Here is a 22,866-nt window from a genome sequence, read left to right on the forward strand (position 1 = left end):
TTTGGATTATTGTCTTGCTACAGGATATACTGTACCATTTTATTTTTAACATTTCAGCAGACCTAAAATCTGATGCTTTACTAATAATTTTAATGGTAATGATCCCTCCCTCCAGGTGGCAGTATTCAGAATGGGCAGCATGCCATATACTTACAGTATCATGCCTAATCACCATGTGATGCAGTATATTTATTTTCTTTTTATGGTTGTTTAAACTACTTCCCTTCTGGGCTAATTTTATGAGAGAGAGATAAATTAAATAGCCTGTTCTGGTCACCTGGGCTACTGTTTTATTCACTTCTGAAGTGTTAGAAAATGGGATTTTGTCAGGAATACAGGCAACAGACAGATATAAAAGCTGAAAGAGCATTTATTCAGGCAATCAGGGAGACAAATCCAAAACATCAGACAAAATCAAGGTCAATAATCAGGCAAGGATCAGGCAAGACACAAACAGGATATCAAGGGCAGAATCAAGAAGCAAAGTCCACAAAATATGTACATGGGAAATAGGACAGCTTAGTGAAATCAGGCAGGATGCACTGAGCCTTTACCTTGCCAAGACTAGGTGCAGTGAGAGTGCTTAAAGAAGTGCAATAGTGATTCAGTTCAGGTGTGTGCAATCAGTAAACAGGGGACTGTGAATGAAGTGCCGGTTGGGTGTTGTAGTCCATGGTGGCCATGTTTGAAGGCCACTGTGAATGCTGGGAAGTGGAATCTTGAGTGCTCATTGGATATGACAGAAATCCCCCTGGACAGTTCACCCTGGGAGTGGTACTTTTTCTTGGGCGGCTCCAGGGGCAAGAGCCTGGTTTATCGGGATGTGTGGCTTGGAATTCTTGACATAGAAGTGCATCTAAGATGTCCCTAGCAAGGACCTAGCAACATTCTTTGGGGCCATAGCTCTCCCATGCCACCAAATACTTAAATTTGCTGTCTTTGCAGTGAGAGTTTAGAATATTTTGGACAATGTAAGGTGGTTGTCCGTCAAGGGTGAAGAGTACAGGAGGTCAGGTGGTGGACCTGATGTATTTGGTTGACAGCCATACTTGGTCACCTGGGTTATACTGTGGGGTTTCCCCCTCTTTGATGGCCAGCAAAGTGCTTGTTTTTTTGTGCCACTTGCTCTAAGCACTGGTGGACACTCTCCCACACTTGTTCACTGCATTTAGACCACTCCTCAACTGCAGGTATTTTGGTGGGAGAATTGTCCCATGGGAAGAGGGGAGGTTGATCGCCAAGTATGCATTGGAAAGGTGTAAGTTGGGTGGCAGAGTGACACAGAGAATTCTGGGCATATTCCCATAGTAAGAATCCAGTCCCTTTGCTTTTTGGTGCAAAAGACTCTGAGGAATCATCCAATCTCTTAGTTGACCCTTTCCACCTGTCTGTTCAACTGTGGGTGATAACCATATATCAGGCTCACAGACACTCCCAGTTTATCCATGAACTTGGACCAGAGTCGTGATGTAAAATGGGGACCGTGATCATTGGCTGTATCTTCTGGGATACCAAAGTATTGGAACGCATGGGTGAATATTAGTTCAGCTGATTTGAATGCTGTGGGAATGCCTGGTAGAGGGACACAGAGAACTTAGAGACTTAGAGAAACAATCAGTGATGACCATGATTACAATATTGCCTTGTGAGTAAGAAGATCTATGATGCAGTCTATGACAATGTGAGACTAGGGACGCTGAGGTGTGGGAAGTGGCATGGGTTTACACACTGGGAGCTTGTGGGGAACCTTAGATTGTGCACGCACATGAACATGAGGAGATTACGAGATTGATATCTGTCAACCTGTTGGGCCACCAGCATTTAGTCCTTAGTCGTTGATGGGTACACAAATTACCTGGATGCCCAGTGGTGGGAGCAGTATGTGCCCAGGTGATCAGGAGGCCGCTGAGACATGGAGGAACATAGATATGGTTGGTTGGGCAATCGCAAGAACATGCTATGGCAAGTTTTGAGCAAGTTCTCGATGGGTGGATATGGGACAAAGAGTCAGCTTTTACGTTCTTACAGCCAGGCCTGTGTGCTATAGTGAACTGAAATCTTGTGAAGAAGAGGGCCCAGCAGGCTTGATGTGGATTCACTCATTTAGCAGTTTTGAGATATTCCAGATTTTTGTGGTTTCTGAAAATGGTAAACAGATAGGTTGCCCCCTCTAGACAGTGTCACCACTCCTCGAGTGCCAATTTGACCATCAAAAGCTCCCGGTTACCAATATCTTAATTTTGCTCTGTGGGGGTAAGTTTCTTGGAGAAAAAAAAAATTACAGGATGCAGCTTGGGCTTTTTGCCAAAACATTGCGACAGCACTGCTCCAACTCTAGACTCAGATGTGTCAACTTGTACAGTATGACAAAAGGCTTAGTAGGATCAAGGTGTTTCAGAATGGGAGCAGACATGAAGTCTGTTTTAAGTTGGGAAAAGGCTTTTTCAGTCTTTTGATTCTACTGTAGGCACTTGGGACCCTTTCTGAGCAGGGTTCTGAGCTGAACAGCAATGGAGCTGAACCTTCTGATGAATCATCTGTACAAGTTGGTGAATCCTAAGCACCGCTGACTCTCCTTAAAAGTGGTAGGAGTTGTTCACGTAGTTACTGCTGAGATTTTGTTCTCATCCATGGTCACTCCCTCAGCATGGATGATATATCCCAGGAATGTTATCTGTGAGACATGAAATTTGCATTTCTTTGTTTTGAGAAACAGTTGGTTCTCAATTAGTTAAGACAGGAACTTTTTTTATATGGTGCTTTCTTGGGTAGGAGAATAGATCAAGATGTCATCAATGTAGGCAATGAGGAATTTCCCAAGCATGTCCCTCAATACATTATTAATTAGGCATTGGAAGACACTTGGCATGCAGGATGGCCCATAGGGTATCACACAGTATTCATAATGGTCAGAGGTGGTGCTAAATGCTATCTTCTACTCATCACCCTCTCGAACACATACCAGATTTTAAGTGCTGCATAAGTCAGACTTGGTAAACACATTATCTGTTGTGAGTTGTTCAAAGGCTGAGCAAAATAAAGGTAAGAGATAGGGGTATTTTACTGTGTTTTGGTTGAGTCCTCTATGATCAATGCATGGCCTCAGGCCCCTTCCTATCTTCTCCATGAAAAAGAAACCCACAGAAGCAGGTGACATGGAGGGACGGGAGCATCCTTGTTGTAGAGCCTCCTGCACATAATCCTCCAGAGCCTTCTGCTCAGAGATAGATAGTGGGTAGATGCGGCAGCGAAGAGGCATGGTGCCAGGAAGTAGCTCAATTGCACAGTCATCGGGTCTGTAGGGAGGGAACCCACTGGCTTTACCCTTACTGAACCCCTCTATGAATTCCCAGTAACCCTCCAGAATGTTGGTAATAGTGACTTCATGGCTTTCCACTGAGGTAGAAACAACTGTGAGCTTGGGAAGATGAAGGTAATGTTTAGTGCAATATTTGGCCCAATGTAATATTTCTCTGTCCAGCCATGAAATCTGTGGGTTGTGCTGTTGCAGCCATGGAAATCCCAAAATGATGGGTTGGTTCTTGGTTACTGTGACTAGGAAAGAGATGTTTTCGTAGTGTAGTACACTGACACGGAGCATTACAGGTTTGGTGTTTGATGTGTTTAGGCCATTCCCAATGAGTCTACCATCAATGGTGCTGATATTAAGGGACTGTTGGGGGGGTTGTATGGGGATTTGTAGTCTCTGTACGATGTCACCGTCAATGAAATTTCCTGCAGCTCCGAAACCCATGAGGCCTGAGAGAACACAAACTGATTCTCAGAGCCTTATCTGTACATCTAGCATGAATGATTGGTGGGAGAGAGACTTAGACAGACTCACCGAGAGAGGGCTTGAGGTGGTTGGGCTCTCTTAGCTGTTGTTGAAGCTTTGGAGCCTCCCTGACAAGAAGGACAACTTGACATGTGGTGTGTAGGGTCCCCATAATAGAAGCACAGCCTCTCTCTGTGCCTTCACTCATGTTCAGAAAGGCTTAATTTGGTATGTGAGATTTGCATGGGCTCTGGGTTCTCTGTGACACTTGGGAGGTTAGTTGGAGTGTGCAGTGATGGTCAGCTCCTGAGCAGATTGTCAAGTCGAATGGACACATCGATGAGAGAGGCTTGGTCATCCCAACATGCCATTTCGATGAGTATCTCCAATTTTGACCTTGGTGAAAGGCAGCTTTTAAGGTAGCCTCATTCCAGCTGCTTTCTGCTGTGAGCATACCAAATTCAAGAGCATACCTTGAAACTTGTCTCCTCCCTTATCTTCTCCCTACAAAGACATAGACTTGCCGCCCTTCTCCTATACTGCAGTCGCCCACTTGAGCTCTTTAGTGGTGAGATTGATAAAACAGGGAGTATTGCAGCAGAAATCCCTTGCACTCAGATACTTCTCCTGAGAACTTGTCAGTATTGGATAAGTGTGTTGGAGTTCATAAACAACACAGGGTGGGCTAGGAGTGCCTGTGACACAGCATTGGTGAGTTAGGTAATGTGGGTGAAAAGATCTGCTGCTGTTCACCTAGGAGACAACCCTCTGTGGACAAGGCAGCATACCTGCTCTCTTCTGCTGCATCCAAAATAACGGTGAAGTGATCAGTCAGGAATACAGATGACAGATCAACATAAAAACTGAAAGATGGTCTATTCAGGTACTCAGGCAGACAAATCCAAAACATGAGACAAAATCAAGGTCAGTAATTAGGCCAGGATCAGACAAGGCACAAACAGGATACCAAAGGCAGAGTCAAGAGGCAAAATCCAAAAACAGAATATCGTGGTGTAGTGGTTGGCAGTGTTGCCTCACAGCAAGAAGGTTCCGGGTTCAAACCTCACAGCTGATGGGGGGGCCTTTCTGTGTGGAGTTTGCATGTTTTCCCTGTGTCTGCATGGGTTTCCTCCAGGTGCTCTGGTTTGCCCCACAGTTCAAAGACATGCAGATTAGGTATGGACCCTTTTCAGTCACGTGACCTTCGTAAACGCGACCGCCATTTTGGACATGTAGTGGACTTCGGCTCAAATCGGTTTGAATGCGAGGAAGGCGACAAACATAAAAGAAAAAGGAGCGAGATGCAGAAAACTGTATTTACTAGTTTACTGTAATTATGATCTGGCAGCTATTTACACCGGATCCAGTGTAAATAGCTGCCGGAGCCAACGTCCGAGGTTCCGGAGCGCGCGCGCCGGCTCAGGCCGGAGCCGCGAGCGAGAGCGCCGGCTCCGGCCGGGCCGCGAGAGAGCACGCCGGCTCCGGCCGGAGCCGCGAGCGCGCTCCGGAACCTCGGACGTTGGCTCCGGCAACTATTTACACTGGATCCGGTGTAAATAGCTGCCAGATCATAATTACAGTAAACTAGAATGGAATGTTAACAGCAATGTAATGCCTTTTCTGGCTAATTTTATTCGTCTTACCTCCAACAAAGTGGTCACTACACAAGCGCTGGTATGCCGCTATCCATCTTCTCCGTCGGTCAGCATCTACCGGGATCCGATAAAATGATAACCCTTGCCTTGTTTGTTGATGGTTACTACATCCAGGTGCACAACAATATAGTGGCATGATGGAAGTCTTGGTGAAAATAAACACTTTCTTTGCTGCCGTTCCTCAATGCTGGCTGTGGTAAACTACTGGTAGTACACGTCCAAAATGGCGGCCACGTTTGTCGTGACGTCACGTGAAAAGGGTCCATAATGGGGCCACTGTAATTGGCGTGAGCTGTAGTGGTTTCCCTGTCATAATGCATATCTCACTATGGAAAAGCTAAATAAATTAAATCAACATCGAAACTAGTACAGCTTGGTAAAGTGAGGCAAGATACACTGAGTATTTGCTCCACAAAGACTAGGTGTTGTGAGAGTGCTTAAATAAGTGCAGTGGTGACTGAGTCCAGGTGTGTGCAGTCAGTTACTCTGCATGTGCTGTTCAAAGTTCCTGTTGCTTACTTCAGCTTCTGGGATACCACTACACAAAACATTGTCAGGCTAAATGCAGAAGACCTTGAATTGCTCAAAGAAGTCCAGTTCTGTTAATAAATGGCCCTATGTGTTAGGGTGTTGTTCCACCCAATTTATCCTCAGGCCAAGTCAGTTAATTCATGTGTTTGGATGACATTGAAGGGTGGGTATGTATAGGGCAGTTGGAACAAGCTTCAGTAACATTTGTCTTATTTCCCCTGACACATGTTTATGGTTGGTATGGCTCAGCACAAGGCATCATTCTGTCCATATTGTTTGTTTTTATAGTGCTGTACAATACCTTTATTTAGTTTATTACTCCACTTATGCTGTCCTGATAATACCCAATATTTCACATTAATGCACTTTATTTCCCCACTTGGCCTCTGCTGTATTTCTTCACATGCACTTTGCAGAGAAATTTCTATTGAAAGCCATTTCCATATGGTCTCTCATCCACAGGGGATACCTGGTTAACCTAGAGAAGAAAATTTCCCATGGTGCCTTTGATTCTGTATTCATTTATGTCTACAGCTGGCAACACTAACAGTCTGACAGATTCTGCTGTAGTCAAGGAGACCACGTGTTGGTTTATTTTCTATATTACCCCACTGACACATTCCTTTAACATGTAGCCTGTCTTCCTTATGCCATTGGTGTTTCTTTTTCTGTACTTTTATGTATATCTTCTCCCAACAGTCCCAGCAGCAGAGAACTCACGTTGTTCAGTGTCTCCAGCTTCAGCCTTCGCTATTGCAACAGCTGCTGCTGGCCACAGCAGCCCTCCAGGTACATAGACATCACAAGCAACAATACAACAAGACTTCTTGTTAAAATAAGGTATTTTCAAAACATGGAAGAGACCCAAAGAGCATTTGTAATGAACAGAAAAAAAAGTGTTTCTGTCCATTTAGTCACAGAAGCTGTTTACACTGTGTGATTACAGCTGCCTTTTGAGATTATAATCCACAATAATCCCAGTGAACTCTTGGCTGAATTCGATACCAGACATTATTACATAAGGTCATATTACATAATTAAGACTTGTGATTAAAGAAAATTACTATGTTCTGCTGATGTCGGTCAACTACTACAATCCGGGCTCTTGCACAGCGAAGCAGCATGGGTTTGTTGCTCTTCAACTGGGATGCTTGAAATAGTTTTGATATGCTATATTGGGAAATAAACCTGGAAACATTTGAATAGAGAGTTTGTTTCATAATTGGCTAGATACACTCACCGGCCACTTTAATAGGAACTTGTCCTTGATTCTAAGATTCCTGTCCTTGGTTGGCAGGAGTGGAACCTGATATGGTCTTCTGCTGTTGCATGCTGAGATGCTTTTCTGCTCATTACAGTTGTAGAGAGTTACTATGTTCTTCCTGGCAGCTTGAACCAATCTGGCCATTTTCCTCTGACCTCTCTTATTAACAAGACATTTCCACCCACAGAACTGTCACTCACTCAATGGTTTTTGTTTTGTTTTGTTTTTCGCACCATTCTATGTAAACTCTAGAGACTGTTGTGTGTGAAAACCCCAGGAGATCAGCAGTTTCTGAAATACTCAAACTAATCCATCTGGCACCAACACCTATTCTACAGTGAAAGTCACACTTTGAGATCACAATTTTTCCCATTCTGGTGTTTGAAGTGAACATTAAAGGACATGGGACATGAAACATAAATGCACGCTATATCAGTTTCTTTCCATTAAAAATATGAAATAATTGCATCAACAAATACAAAATTATCTATTAAATTCAGCAAAATCGTTATATTCGTGATGATTATATGGCATTTCTTTTGGGGCTTTTTTCCACCTTTATTATTGGATAGGACAGTGTAGAGACAGGAAATGAGCGGGAGAGAGAGAGACGGGGAGGGATCGGGAAATGACCTTGGGCCGGAATCAAACCCAGGTCGCCCGGATTTATGGTATGGCGCCTTATCCACCTGAGCCACGATGCCCCCATTATATGGTGTTTCTGCTCGAGCTCCGATATGCATATTTTACAACCGGAAGAGCCACTGTCACGTGATCATACGTCACAAAAACTTTCGGGTACAGCACAAGCGGGTAGATGAATATGGAGAAGTGTGAATCGTGATGATGACGAATGCGACAAAATAGTTTTTGTGTCTTGGATGACAAGAAAATTGTTTCGTTTTTAGAGTGTTTAACGTACATTGAACATCATGGTGTATTGCGACCTCCCAGTCAGTCAGACGCGCTGTTACTCCTGTTAGCAATGTAGCTAGGCTCAGCATGGCCAATGGTATTTTTTGGGTGCTGTAGTTAGATGCGACCAAACTCTTCCACGTTTTTCCTGTTTACATAGGTTTATATGACCAGTGACATGAAACAAAGTTCAGTTACACAAATTGAAACGTGGCGATTTTCTATGCTATGGAAAGTCCGCACTATAATGACAGGCGTACTAACACCTTCTGCGCGCTTCGGCAGCGCATTGATACCTTCACTCGGAGTTGTACCATTATTTTTTAGACAGGGCGGACGGACCAGGGCATTCGCCCGCCTGGCCGTGCCCGACGAGGAGCGCTCTCGGCCGGCTTGGGAGGCAGACGGCAGCCCCTCCTGGAAGTGTGGTTTTACCATGGGCCTCATGCGGTAAGGATTAGTATTATAATTTTGGGTGTATCAATTATTGATTATCATAATTCTGACTCGTTTCGCCATTTTGAATGTTTTCATCTCGGACTCTGGAAGCATTGTATCTCAATCAATCTCGAAAAATATCAGCAAAAAAAAACTAGCTTGCAACGGACTTTAGCTAGATCTATGATGAACTTTCAATGTATGATACAAAAATAATACTTCTTTCAACAGATCATTAGCCTTTGAGCAGAATTGTTTTTAACTTACCAGGAAGTGTTATCGAGCCGACCGCTTTCAGTTTCATGGGGACTGAATGAACTCTCACTCTCAGAATCATCTGACCCGTCAGAGTAAAGACAAGATCCATGTTCATGTGAATTCCCAGCTATCGGTTCGAATTGATAGGGTCTAACTTCACATCTCTGTGAAACATCAGGAATGTCACTGTCGATGGTGTCCATTTCGGTAACCTGTTTACATTAGATTCCCAAGCGCTGGCTCCTTGAAAAGTTTTTGTGACGTCACGGGTCACGTGACCACTTAGCTAATTAATGAATCATTGTTTTACGCTGATGTATAAAAAAGTTGAATAATGTGATGATTTTCACATTTTTGACGCCCTGCAGTGATTTAGATGGCATTTCTTATGTCCTTTATACATAATTATACCCAGAAAAAAATCCATGTCCCATGTCCTTTAACTGAAGTGCTTGATTTGTATCTGCATGATTTTGTGCATTGTGCTGCTGTCAAAGGATTGGCTGATTAGATAACTGCATAAAACAGCAGGTGGATGGGTGTTCCTAATAAAGTGGCCGGTGAGTGTACATATCTGGAAGCTGTAATTCATCCTTCCAAGAAACACGTCACATGAGTTGTTATAACTTGCAACCAAATGAGTTTTCATTTTATGATCTGAGATCATAAAATGAAAAACCAAGTTGAAAATTGTACAGTTGTAAATCCAGCTTAATACTGCAGTGCAGCATGTGATACTCCACATTTGCAAAATTTTGGAACTTGTTAATTTTAGAAGTACACAAAGTACTGTAACTAGATACCTTCTATTTCCAGTCTTCAACAACACAGAGAGAATGTGTGACAAAGAGTTCATCATCCGGAGAGCAGCCACTAACCGGGTTCTGAATGTCCTGCGCCACTGGGTCTCCAAACACTCCCAGGTTTGCTCAGTGTGATCAGTAGACATCACTCTCTACCTCTCCGCCTTTGTAAGACAGCACTGTAATGACCTGAGCTTTGTATGTTAGAATTACAATATGATATCCAGGTTACAGGTTACCTTTTAAATCATAATATACAGTGTCTTGCAAAAGTATCCATCCCCCTTGGTGTTTGTCCTGTTTTGTTGCATTTCAAGTTGGAATGAAAATGGATTTTTAGAGGGTTAGCATCATTTGATTTACACAGTATGCCTATCACTTTAAAGGGGAAAATTGTTGTTTTATTGTGACAGAAACAATAATTAAGATGAAAAAAACAGAAATCTGGAGTGTGCATAGGTATTCAACCCCTTTCATATGAAACCCCTAAATAAGAGCTGGTCCAACCAATTCACTTCATAAGTCACATAATTAGTTGATTAAGATCCACTTGTGTACAATCAAAGTGTCACATGATCTATCACATGATCGGTCACATGATGTCTGGATAAATCAACCTGTTCTGGAAGGACCCTGACTCTGCAACACGACTAAGCAAGCAACATAAAAACCAAGGAGCCTCCAAACAGGTCAGAGACAAAGTTGTGGAGAAATATAGATCAGGGTTGGGTTATAAAAAATATCCCAAACTTTGAATATCCCAGGGAGCACCATTAAATCCATAGCAAAATGGAAAGAATATGTCACCACTACAAACCTGACAAGAGAAGGCCACCCACCAAAACTCACAGACTGGGCAAGGCGGGCATTAATCAGAGATGCAACAAAGACACCAAAGATAACACTGAAGGAGCTGCAGAGATCTGCAGCGGAGATGGGAGTATCTGTTCATAGGACCACTTTAAGCCGTACACTCCACAGAGCGGGGCTTTATGGAAGAGTGGCCAGAAAAAAAAGTCATTGCTTAACCCCTTTGCACACAAGGAAAAATGCTATGGAACTTCAGGCTATGGAACTTTATGTGTACAATTGTACACATTATGTCCGAAGGGGTTAAGAAAACACATTTGGAGTTTGCCCAACAGCATGTGGGAGACTCCCCAAACACATGGAAGAAGATTCTCTGGTCAAATGAGACTAAAATTGATCTTTTTGGCCATCATGGGAAATGCCATGTGTGGTGCAAACCCAACACCATGAGAACACCATTCCTACAGTGAAGCATGGTGGTGGCAGCATCATGCTGTGGGGATATTTTTCATCTGCAGGGACAGGAAAGCTCGTCAGGACTGAAGGAAAGATGGATGGCACGAAATACAGGGCAATTGCTGGGTTTCAGTCACGTGACTTTTCTTAGCGGTTTTACTAGAAGTGAAATAGCTGGTGGTCTAAACGGCTGCCTAGTGCAAACAACTAGCAATAACTTATCAGAGTATGCTTGTAATCTCGAAGCCACTGCTCGCTTTGGATAGATTCAGAAGATCACTATGCACAATGGAATCGACCCCTACAGTCTGGGAAAGAAGGATTTGTCATATGATCTCAAAAACTACCCTTCAGTCGAGTTCCCCGACATCTCGAACTATCTGGTGTTGCAGACATCCTTCTACACCGCAAAACAGATGAAAGCATGGAAGAGTATGGAGGCTTACAACTTTTTTTGTATGTAGCTGGGTAAAGGACCTCGGTATCAAGTCGCTGCCGAATGAATCCTGTATTGTTTTTGCCCATATAAGTATGTTTTTAAGCTTTTCGTTCGCATCTTTACAACGAAGCGCTGCAAGTTGAAATGTAAACAAACAACAGTTCGCTTGATTCTCACTTGTGTTGGCTCTTATCTCTCAGGTAAATCATTCACAAAGATCATCAGAAACCCCTTTAAAGACCTGGATCTTAGTTGAACAAAATGGAGAAGTGATCACGGCGCATTGTAAGTGTATGGCTACGTAAGAATTTTGCCGTGACCTTCATGCATATGGACTTTGTGAGGAGTAAACAAAGAAACAGCGAGGGACTGTAGCGCTTCGTGCAGAGCATTTTTAACATAGTTACTGGGAGACCAAATGGTCTCCCAGTGGCCAGATTTGGTCTCCTAGTCAATGCCAAACCAGCTTCACTGGGAGACCAAATTTTAAACCAAGTTATGTCTTATCATTTGGTTCAATCAGTTGCAATTAATTAACCAAGTACCATGTAAGTATACATTTAACAAAGAAAACTTGGCCCTGCATTAACTATGTTGATATTATGCTGGCTGAAATGAGGATTCGTAATGCGGCAATTTGCATCACGAAGTGATCACTGCAAACTTGAGTGTGCTTCAACTTGGCTCCCTTTGATTTCAGTGAGAGGTTCAAAAGCCACCTTTCTCAACGTCTTTTTGTGAAATCCTGTGTTCATTCACCCTTTTTTATTAGTTCACGGGGAACCCTGAAGAAACTTTTATCAGTTTCACGGTTTGATCGATTCGAACAACCTAAAACAACATAAGCATAGGGCATTTTTCATGTGAGCAATGCACCTTCTCCGTACAAATGCTTTGTCAACTGAGCTTTGGTAGACCACCAGCTAAAGTTTGAATAACTAATGAGACAGATGTGACATCACACAAAACCCAGCAATTCTAGAGGAAAACCTGTTTGAGTTAGCCAAAGTTTTGAGACTGGGACGAAGGTTCACGTTCCCGCAGGGCAATGACCGTAAGCATACTGCTACAGTAAAGCTACACCGGAGTGGTTTAAAGGGAAATATTTAAATGTCTTGGAATGGCCTAGTCAAAGCCCAGACCTCAATCCAGTTGAGAATCTGTGGCATAACTTGAAGATTGTTGTACACCAATGCAACCCATCTAATTGGAAGGAGTTGGAGCAGTTTTGCCTTGAGGAATGGGCAAAAATCCCAGTGGCTAGATGTGCTAAGCTAATAGAGACATACCCCAAGAGACTTGCAGCTGTAATTGCAGCAGAAAGTGGCTCTGCAAAGTATTGACTTGGGGGGTGAATACCGATGGACATTCCAGATTTGTTTTTTCATCTTAATTATTGTTTGTGTCACAATTAAACAATAATTTGCACCTTTGAAGTGGTAGGCTTTTTGTGTAAATCAAATGGTGCTAACCCTCCAAAAACTCCATTTTAATTCCAGCTTGTAATGCGACAAAACAGGACAAACACCAAGGGGGATGAATACTTTTGCAAGACACTGTATTGAAACTGTTGGGACACAGTGGAAGCAGCTGTTTGACAATTTGTCTTGACTACGAAAAGTTTACTTTAAAAAGCAAGAGAAGATAAATTCATTTATAAAGTTATTTGTACTCTTTAATGATTTTAGTATCATTAGAAGCAGTTGGCATGGGTTAAAGCAATAGTTCGGGATTTTTGACATGAATCTGTATGGCATCCCCGTCGACAGTGTCATGCAAACACACTGACTTACCCCCGACAGCATCCTGTGAGTCCAGTTCTTGTCTAGTTTTGGTCCAGACGAAAGTAGTCCGGCAAGTTTGATGGGGTCACGAAAGTAAAAAGTTTTTCTTCTCAAAACAGTATGTGTTCAAAAGAGTGATATATTTGCATCACAAAACCGTTGCCAAATAAAAAGTCAGACCTCGCAATTATTTGGCGCTATATTTTGTCTCCCTCGGTATCACTGCGCGCTGTCATGTTGACATCTGCGCAGGAATCAACACCTTTCCCATTGTTTGGCAGTGATTAGGAGTTTAGATCAGCGGCGCTAACAAGCTAATTTGAGAGCAAGAACAGTGACAAATTTATCACCTTCTATAACCTATACAATAATATATTTGTGAAAATGGTGCGCACTTGCGACTATCCAGGCTGTAGCAACAAAGATGTGGCTGAATCTCCGCACACATTTCACCGTTTTCCCATGACGGACGTGTCACTGAGGAAACTTTGGCTTGTTGCTCTGGGCTTCCATGTGGACTCCAAACAGGCAAAGGTAAAAAAAGCTTCGTGTTTGCAGTGCGCACTTCAGCGACGACGACTATGTTTCTTCATGCCCAGGACTGAGGAAGAAACGGGTTTTGAAGAAAGCTGCTGTCCCTGCACCCCAGGTAAGAACAAAGTTGTACCGCCCTGCTTTCAAGCGGACAGGCTTTCAAGAATCAGCTAGAGCTAGCTGCTAGCAACGTTGTGTTTTGAGACATGAATGAAAGACATGTTGTTATCTGCCCGTGACATTACGAGATACTGACATAGAGCAAACATATCCTAACTCCAGACACATTTGTACATTCCAAATTTACGCCAAGACAATGGTAACATTGAAATGAAAACATTGGACAGGACAATATCAATCCTCCCAGTTCTACCCATGGTATCAGTGCACAGTGACTGGGTGATGCACGGAGGCTGTGCAAAAGGAAAATGGGGAAGCTTACAAAACATACATTTATGTAGACTGTTATTACTGTGCAATGTGGGGTCCCTCAGGGGAGTGTTTTAGGTCCTCTTCTTTTTCTTTTATATATTAATGACCTGGACTATACTAACTAAAGCATACAGTATGCCAGAATAAGTCATTGCTTGATCACGTGTACAGTTTATAAGGTTATAAACATTCAACTAACAAAACACCTGTAGGCTACAACATGTAAAAAAGGAGTCAACACTTACTCTGAAGACAACTGACCATCGGGTCCAGCTGGCCTGGGACGCTTCTTCCAGTTAATTTTAGGAATGTGGAAAAACGTCTGCAAGACACCAACATTCAGGAGTGCAGGGAAGTCAGTGTGGTTTGTGATGCAGACAGCAGCTGGCACGCTGGCCTCCTCGTCAATTGAAAGGTCTTGCATCTGTGGCATGATGAGATCCCATTCGTGGCAGCAGTAGCACTCCACCTCTGTCTGCATTACTTCACATTTGGAACAAGTACACCACCATTTGTCGGTCACCCAGTGTCTCGCAGCTCCAGCTGCGGCTCCAGCTGCGGCTCCAGCTTCACCTTCTTCCACTTCTCTGTCCACCCTTTCTCTCTCTGCCCGTTCTAACTCCATCTGGTGAATTTCGTCATCTGTATATTCGGGTTCATAAAGATATCCCTTTGGCTGTGAGATGAAGTCAATGTTTTCAACATCGCTGTCGTAGTCAGACATGTTGTCACTAACTTTGCTAGCAGTAAACAATGAATGAAACAGCCGTGGCTGTCACCTGGCGGCAGCGCGCAGTGATAAGAAGGGAGAGAAAACAGTGCCAAGCGATTTCGAGGTCTGACTTTTTATTTGGCAACGGTTTTGTGATGCAAATATATCACTCTTTTGAACACATACTGTTTTGAGACGAAAAATGTTTTACTTTCGTGACCCCAACAAACTTGCCGGACTACTTTCGTCTGGACCAAAACTGGACAAGAACTGGACTCACAGGATGCTGTCAGGGGTAAGTCAGTGTGTTTGCATGACACTACTGATGGGGATGCCATACAGATTCATATCAAAAATCCTGAACTATCCCTTTAAGACAAATAGGAAAAAAGCATAAATTAGACAGCATCTTTGATAGAATCCTTAAGTACTGTAGTGTCAATAACTATTTAATTCAAGACACAATGAAAATGTAGAATGATGTCACATTATACCAACTGTGGCAGTCGATGATATTTTTGTTATAGTAAAGCATACTATATTCAACTAAAATTTGGAAATGTCCAGTTGCATTAAAGTCCTTGCTTATAAAGGTCCATATAAGCAACTACCATGACTGAATGGTGACAGCAGTTACCTTTTAATGCTTAGTGATTAGTTCAGGGTTGGATTAGCAAGTTCTGGTCCCCCTGGGCAGCAACCTAAGCACAGAACCCTGCAAAATAGAATACATGCGCAACATCCAAAATGAGTATTTGATTAGCCTTGGTGACACAATGAAGGCAGTCTTCCCTTAAGCTTTTCTCCTCACATTACAGGCATTTAGCAGATGCTCCTATCCAGAGCAATGTACAACATACCCAGAGCAGCCTGGGGGTGAGGTGCCTTGCTCAAGTGCACTTCAACCATTCCTGCTGGTCTAGGGACTCGAACTAGCGACCTTTTGAGCCAAAGCTGCTTCTCTAACCATTAGGCCATGGCTTCCTCATGGCTTGTTATAGGTTTCTGAAACATAAAAGCAGAAAATACCTTTAATTGAAACTCACAAATGAATCCCCCAAATGATCAAAGTCCAGCTCTTTATCAAGCATGAACTTAATGGGGGCGTCGTGACTCAGGTGAATAAGGCGCCATGCCATAAATCCGTGTACCCAGGTTCAATTCCGGCCTGAGGTCATTTCCCGATCCCTCCCCGTCTCTCTCTCCTGCTCATTTCCTGTCTCTATGCTGTCCTATCCAATAAAGGTGAAAAAAGCCCAAAAAGTATCAAACAAAACATGGAATTAATGGGCAGGATTCACATCAAATCTACGCTTGTTGAGGGCTCCATGGTCCCAGTCAGCTTGGTTGGTAATCAGTTCTATAAAACATATTAGTTTTGGTTTGTAGTGGCACTTCATGTCATCATCGTTTGGCTCATAACATGGACTCTGAACAGATGAGACATCAGTTTTAAATTCAAAAGACATATGCAAAATAACACAATTTTTCCTTTGTGGTTGTTGTTGTTTGCTATCCCAGCAGTCTTCAGTGTCCCATTACCACAGAGAAAATGTTGCTTTGCAGGCAGCCAGCCATGTCATTTTACCACCACACCACATGTTTGTAAGTAAAGCGGCTAGAGATAATGAGAATGAGATGTTTGTAAATCATTTAGAATGTTAAACGCTGACCTTCGGCATATGTTTATTCCCTCCAGTTGCTGATGTGCTGAGAAATAGTAGTCTATCCTCCATGTGAGAATAGCCCTGGAGCTCTTTTGTTCTTTTAAAAGCAGTTTTGCATCTTCGTCATTGCTCTGGCAGTGAACACACAGACATCATCCAGCCTTTAACCTTGGCTCAGTGTCTTCTGTTTTACAAGTAAGCAGGTTGCCATCCCTGCACAATTTCTGTGCTATTATCACAAACAAAACCAATTACCTTGTACAAACAGTGCGGAGTCTTAATTAAAACAGCAGCAAGTGGACTTTGTTTTATCTCTCAAGACTGCAGGTGTGAAAAAACATGACCACAACACGTCTAGGTTTAAATCAGTATTCAGTGCACTTCACCTCTGATAAGTACATATTCAACGACAACACCAATGAGAGCGTAGCTCACTCCAGCCCTGTCTAGTCCAGAAGGAATGATCTAAAGTGGGCCACCTTGTGCAATGAATGTTGCAAGCTATAGACACGATACACAAGCTATAGAGAGCGTGCACGTGACGTCACGTGATATTTGTTTATCTGCCATCTTGGACGGCATGGCCGCGCATAGAACTTAGACGAACCCGTTCTAATTATCAAGTGTGTGGGAGTAGATCTTTCGAGAATGGTTATATCTTGTTCAGCATTTGGTTGTACCAATAGACAGGGCCAAAAGGAGGGCCTGTCATTTTATAGATTCCCCGCAGACGAGGAGAGACGCGCAAAATGGGTGTCCGCTGTGCGAAGAGAAAACTGGTACCCCAGTTCTACCAGCCGAATTTGTAGTGAACACTTCATATCAGGTAGGTGTAATCTTCTAATTCAATACTCCTAGTACATCTGTTAAGTTGATTTTCGGATTGAATGATAACTGCATACTTAGAAACTAGACAGTACAGTGTTTGTGGCCGTCAATCCACTTGATCTCTAACGTTTAAAATGGCTATGCCTAGCCCTACTACCCTGGCCTAGTCTATGACAATGTTTTATCTTTTTGGCTCATATATGCCTTTGAAAGGCCAATCCATAGTAGGGATGGCGAAAACTAAAAAAAATCTTGACCGACCACCGAGCCTCATTAGCCGGTTAAAGTCGGTTAACCTATGAGTTTAAACAGGGATGCAAACGGCGGATGCGCCTTTTTCACGGCTGAATCGTGCAGATCCGATTTTTTTTTTAGGGGGGGCGTTGGAGTGTCTGAATAATTTAATCAGAGTAAATTCTGTATTAAAATTACTAGATAAGCAAATGCCGTTACAGTCCATGAAACATAGGAAGTATGAGAAGAAAACAGTAAATCAGAAAGCTGCGCACATTTTCGCGGAAGCTGCGCACATTTGCGCAGCTTCCGCGAAAACGTGCCCAGCTTTCTGATTTACTGTTTTCTTCTCATACTTCCTATGTTTCATGGACTGAGTTTAGATTTCGAACATTCCTACGATAAAACGTCCTGCATAGTCTCTTTATGATAAACGTCTTAATGCCACTTACCTGTGAGGTTATCAAGTAGGCTTCCTTCTTCGGAACCTTCAACAAAATATTTATAAGCTTCCAGGCTCTTGTAAGCTTTGAGGGCTTTGCCAGTGTAACACGATTCACGATTAACAAGAAAATTGTAAATGTCGTGGTAGGCCAGATCGGGCAAATCGCCGGCACCGCAGCTCCGAATTTCCCTGAACAAGGATTGCGGCAAGTTGTACAGATCTGCAATCCCCAACCTGAAACACTTTTCCACGTAACGCTGCCTCACGTCACCTTCAAGATGCTGAACAAACTTAGACAAGTAATCGCGCGATTTAGATGGGGTATTTTCCGAATTTTCTTGGGGATTACTCCCTGGATCCATTGCGCTCGCGCAAGGTAAACAATCCTGATGCCGTCCAATATGGCGGAGTACACACGTGCGGGTCACGTGACTGCACATCCTCTATATTTAGAAGCGATATACACCCTAGGAATACCGACCTATTTGCTAGAAAGAATCCAAAAGAAGAAGCGATTTTTGTTGAACTGCTCATTAAGGCTTAATTAGTCCATAATTTCATTAATAATTGTAATTAAGTAAATCTGGGTAGAAGTTACAGTATGTGCACCCTAGGTATCCCTACCTTCATGCCAGAAAGACTCAAAATCGGTGAAGAATTGAGGGGGAAGAAGCGATTTGTGTGGAAACTGCACGTTAGGGCTTAAAGGAACAGTCCACCGTACTTCCATAATGAAATATGCTCTTATCTGAATTGAGACGAGCTGCTCCGTACCTGTCCGAGCTTTGCGCGACCTCCCAGTCAGTCAGACGCAGTCAGACGCGCTGTCACTCCTGTTAGCAATGTAGCTAGGCTCAGTATGGCCAACGGTATTTTTTGGGGCTGTAGTTAGATGCGACCAAACTCTTCCGCGTTTTTCCTGTTTACATAGGTTTATATGAGCAGTGATATGAAACAAGTTCAGTTACACAAATTGAAACGTAGCGATTTTCTATGCTATGGAAAGTGCGCACTATAATGACAGGCGTACTAACACCTTCTGCGCGCTTCGGCAGCGCATTGATATCTGAGCTCCGTATCAATGCGCTGCCGAAGCGCGCAGAAGGTGTTAGTATGCCTGTCATTATAGTGCGGACTTTCCATAGCATAGAAAATCGCTACGTTTCAATTTGTGTAACTGAACTTGTTTCATATCACTGCTCATATAAACCTATGTAAACAGGAAAACGCGGAAGAGTTTGGTCGCATCTAACTACAGCCCCAAAAAATACCATTGGCCATACTGAGCCTAGCTACATTGCTAACAGGAGTGACAGCGCGTCTGACTGACTGGGAGGTCGCGCAAAGCTCGGACAGGTACGGAGCAGCTCGTCTCAATTCAGATAAGAGCATATTTCATTATGGAAATACGGTGTTCCTTTAATTACTCCATATTGTCATTATTAATTGCAATTATGCAAATTTGGGTAGAAGCTATATGCATCACAGGCAGACCTACCTTTCTGCCAAAAAGAATAAAAATCAGTGAAGACTTGAGAGAGAGAAGAAGCGATTTTTGTGAAATGTGGACGACGCCGGACGGACACCAGACGACAGACAACATATGATGGCATAAGCTCATCGCCTATCGGCCGGATGAGCTAATAAAAGCAATAAAGGTCAACGTCTTATTGACGAAGCCACAGAAACCTAGTTATTTGAAGTCTGTTTTTCTTGTGAACAAGTGATTATGCTTGTCTGTCTTTATTGGGCATGTCCTTTGCTTTCTTGCTGAGGTTATTATCTCATCACGTGTGCGCAGACACTTTGCTATTAAGTGATGAATGTGGACTGTCAATCTGTACCCTTAAACGGTCATGTACCGTAGCTTACATGTAGTACAAGTTGCAGTGGGGGGAAAAACCACACACACACACACACCCAATCCTTTTTTCTTGCTAAATGAAAACAGAATTGGGTCCAAGTTTAAATCTTTGCTCTGACATTAAGTGTTTCCTGAATGAGAGTATAAATTCTCTACATTACAACTGAATGGGCTGTTAGCTAATGTTGTTTATCTTGTTTTAAATCTTCAGAGTGGTTAATAGACTGAATAGGGAATTAGCCCTTTTGGCTAGCACAAGTTTGTTATTATGGATATGGTTAACTCTCTCTCTCTCTCTCTCTCTCTATCCTGGAGCCAGCCATCACCATCCAATTGATCCGCAATCTTATTGGGCATCGTTTCCTCATAAACTTTGCTCTGCCTGCCACCCTGCCTCACATATCTCCATCTGTGGGATATTACAGCACTAATGTTCACAGCTTTTACTGAGCCAAATCACCCTTACGATCCTCTTTTATAATTAGTGCCACACAAATGAGTGAACAGACGCTCTGTTTTTGGTCAAGCTTTTTCATATAGTTTGTGTTTTTGCTGTTCGTGAAGCCCTTCAAGCATTTAGACACACCAGAGGCTAATTGCATTGATCTGTTGTACCCTTTTTTGTTGAATTATGTCAAGGCGGCTGTAGTGAACTGATCTGGAGAACGCTCGTTAAAACTGACCTTTCCAGTGGAATAGGTGAGCTGTGCAGTTCAGAGTGAAGAGAGGGGGAGGAAAGAGATGTTTAAAGTGAGCGAGTTTTTAAAGAGCGTGTTGAAAGGTCTCCTCTAGATGGACTTGCGAAGTGTCTTGAGCAAAAGCTGAGGTCAATTTAGTTTGTTTCCCTGACACACATGAATTTATCTTGGAAAGTGACAAAGGATGCATTTAATACGAACCACTAACCTATTAATCTAAAAGCCCAGAAGGAACATAATGTGAGGAAACGGCAGCAGCCACACTGAGTAGTACCAGTCGTGCCTGTGCAGCACTGTAATAAGGATAATTGTAGACCTGCAGTGCCAGAAAGCAGCATGAAAAATGAGGAGATCTGTGCTATTAATTACCAACAGAGCCCATTTGCTGCTGATCGCGCCTGTCTCTCTGTGCAGCCGTCCATTCAGCGCAGCCTGGTCTCTGAGGGAGAGAACTGTATCTTTGTATAGGAGCCTGCAGAAATGTTGCTTTTTCACACTGGGTTTGTTTTTGCTGCTGGGTTTTGGTTCAGTAGAGATTAAGGTGCCAAACAACCATTTATGGGCTTTTGAACTTTATAAATGAGTGGATAATGTTGTGATTTTAATGCTCTTAACTCGAGATGGGGGATGCTACACAGCTTGGCTTTACTTTGTAGTGAATTCTCTAATTCTCATTCTGCTCTCTGTCAAAATTTTCCAGGCAAATGAAACATTTGGATCTTTCAGCTGGGGTGTTTTCAATCCCTGAATTTAAGATAAATGATATATAAATGAAACATACAGTATTATTCTATCCACATTCACTGGATATGAGCAATCGCATGCTCTGATTGGCTACTCTACTACTAGGCTATCAGCTCATATACCGTGAGTAGAGAAAAAAAATGGCAGAGCGTGTTGCTGAACCAACTGAGGATGAAATAAAAACTCAACTTGAAAACAAAACCCCCCAAAATACAAAAAAGCAACAAAATATGGCATAAAAGTATTTGATGGTAAGAACGTCTCATCTCATCTCATTATCTGTAGCCGCTTTATCCTGTTCTACAGGGTCGCAGGTAAGCTGGAGCCTATCCCAGCTGACTACGGGCGAAAGGCGGGGTACACCCTGGACAAGTCGCCAGGTCATCACAGGGCTGACACATATGCCGCTTTTCCACTACCAACGCGGCTGAGTTGGGCTGAGCCGTGCCGTGCTGAGTTGGGCTGAGTCGAGCTGAGTGGGGCTGTTGGAGTTGCATTTCGACTACAACCGCGCTGAACCGTGCTGGCTGGAAGTGGGTGGACACATTGGGTGGAGTTAGCGAAAGTGGGTGGACGTCACGTGATGTCGTTAAGCAGCGCAAACAGTGACATCAGTGACCTTTTAAGTGGTAGTCTCACGACCCGGATAGTAAACAATAAACATGGAGGACATGGAGTCGTTAGTGTTGCTGGTCTTGGTGCTGTGGCTTGTTGTCACCGACAACGCCAACAGATACTGGCAAGAGCGTATAGATGAGGCGAGGCGCATAAGGCTTCAGAAATTCTCATAATTCGTAATTCTTCTTCTTCTGGGTTTACGGTGTTTACAGATCCCAGCGTGCTCGCGGGGCGTGTGTGGGCATGTGAGGACACTCCTCCTCACCAATCAGTGCACAGGGGAGTGTCTGCTCACGCCCCCAGCCTCACTCGGCTCGCTTTGGCTCGCTTCAGCCCTACTCCAAAACCGTGCGAGTTTTAGGGGCTAAGCAGGGCTGAAGCGAGCCGAGTCGTGCTGTTCTTTGGTAGTCGAAACGCGAGCTGTGTCGGGCTGAAGTGAGCTGAAAAAGGGCCAATAGACACAGACAACCATTCACACCTACGGTCAATTTAGAGTCACCAGTTAACCTAACCTGCATGTCTTTGGACTGTGGGGGAAACCGGAGCACCCGGAGGAAACCCACGCGGACACGCGGACATGCAAACTCCACACAGAAAGGCCCTCGCCGGCCACGGGGCTCGAACCCGGACCTTCTTGCTGTGAGGCGACAGCGCTAACCACTACACCACCGTGCGGCCTGGTAAGAACATACGGTATCTTTTTAAAAAATTGTTTAAGGATTATTATTATAGCATTTTTAACAAATTGCTACGATAATTTCGCTGGTTTGTTTACATTCTAAGCGGAAATTATTTTGTCTGACATTTTGTATTTATCGAATTTGCAAAAATTAAAAATAAAAATGCTGTTTCTCAAAATCCAGTGAATGTGGATAGAATAAAACAGTTATTCCACTCAGTCTCGTCGTACATGGCTCATAGCCACTTCGGCGCAATGTGCCTCATCAGCTGTCAGCTCATGT

General features: G+C 43.3%; 1 protein-coding gene across 1 annotated transcript in view; it reads left to right on the forward strand.

Moving 5' to 3' along the window:
• rasgrf2b (Ras protein-specific guanine nucleotide-releasing factor 2b) overlaps nucleotides 1–22,866 on the forward strand; it is a 214,761-nt gene that overhangs the window by 174,956 nt on the left and 16,939 nt on the right. Inside the window, exons 18-19 of the mRNA XM_060906979.1 lie at nucleotides 6,667–6,750; nucleotides 9,653–9,759. Coding sequence (XP_060762962.1) covers nucleotides 6,667–6,750; nucleotides 9,653–9,759 — 191 coding nt within the window. The remainder of the gene's footprint in view (nucleotides 1–6,666; nucleotides 6,751–9,652; nucleotides 9,760–22,866) is intronic.

This window comes from Neoarius graeffei, chromosome 24 (genome assembly GCF_027579695.1).
Source record: "Neoarius graeffei isolate fNeoGra1 chromosome 24, fNeoGra1.pri, whole genome shotgun sequence".
NCBI lineage: Eukaryota > Metazoa > Chordata > Actinopteri > Siluriformes > Ariidae > Neoarius > Neoarius graeffei.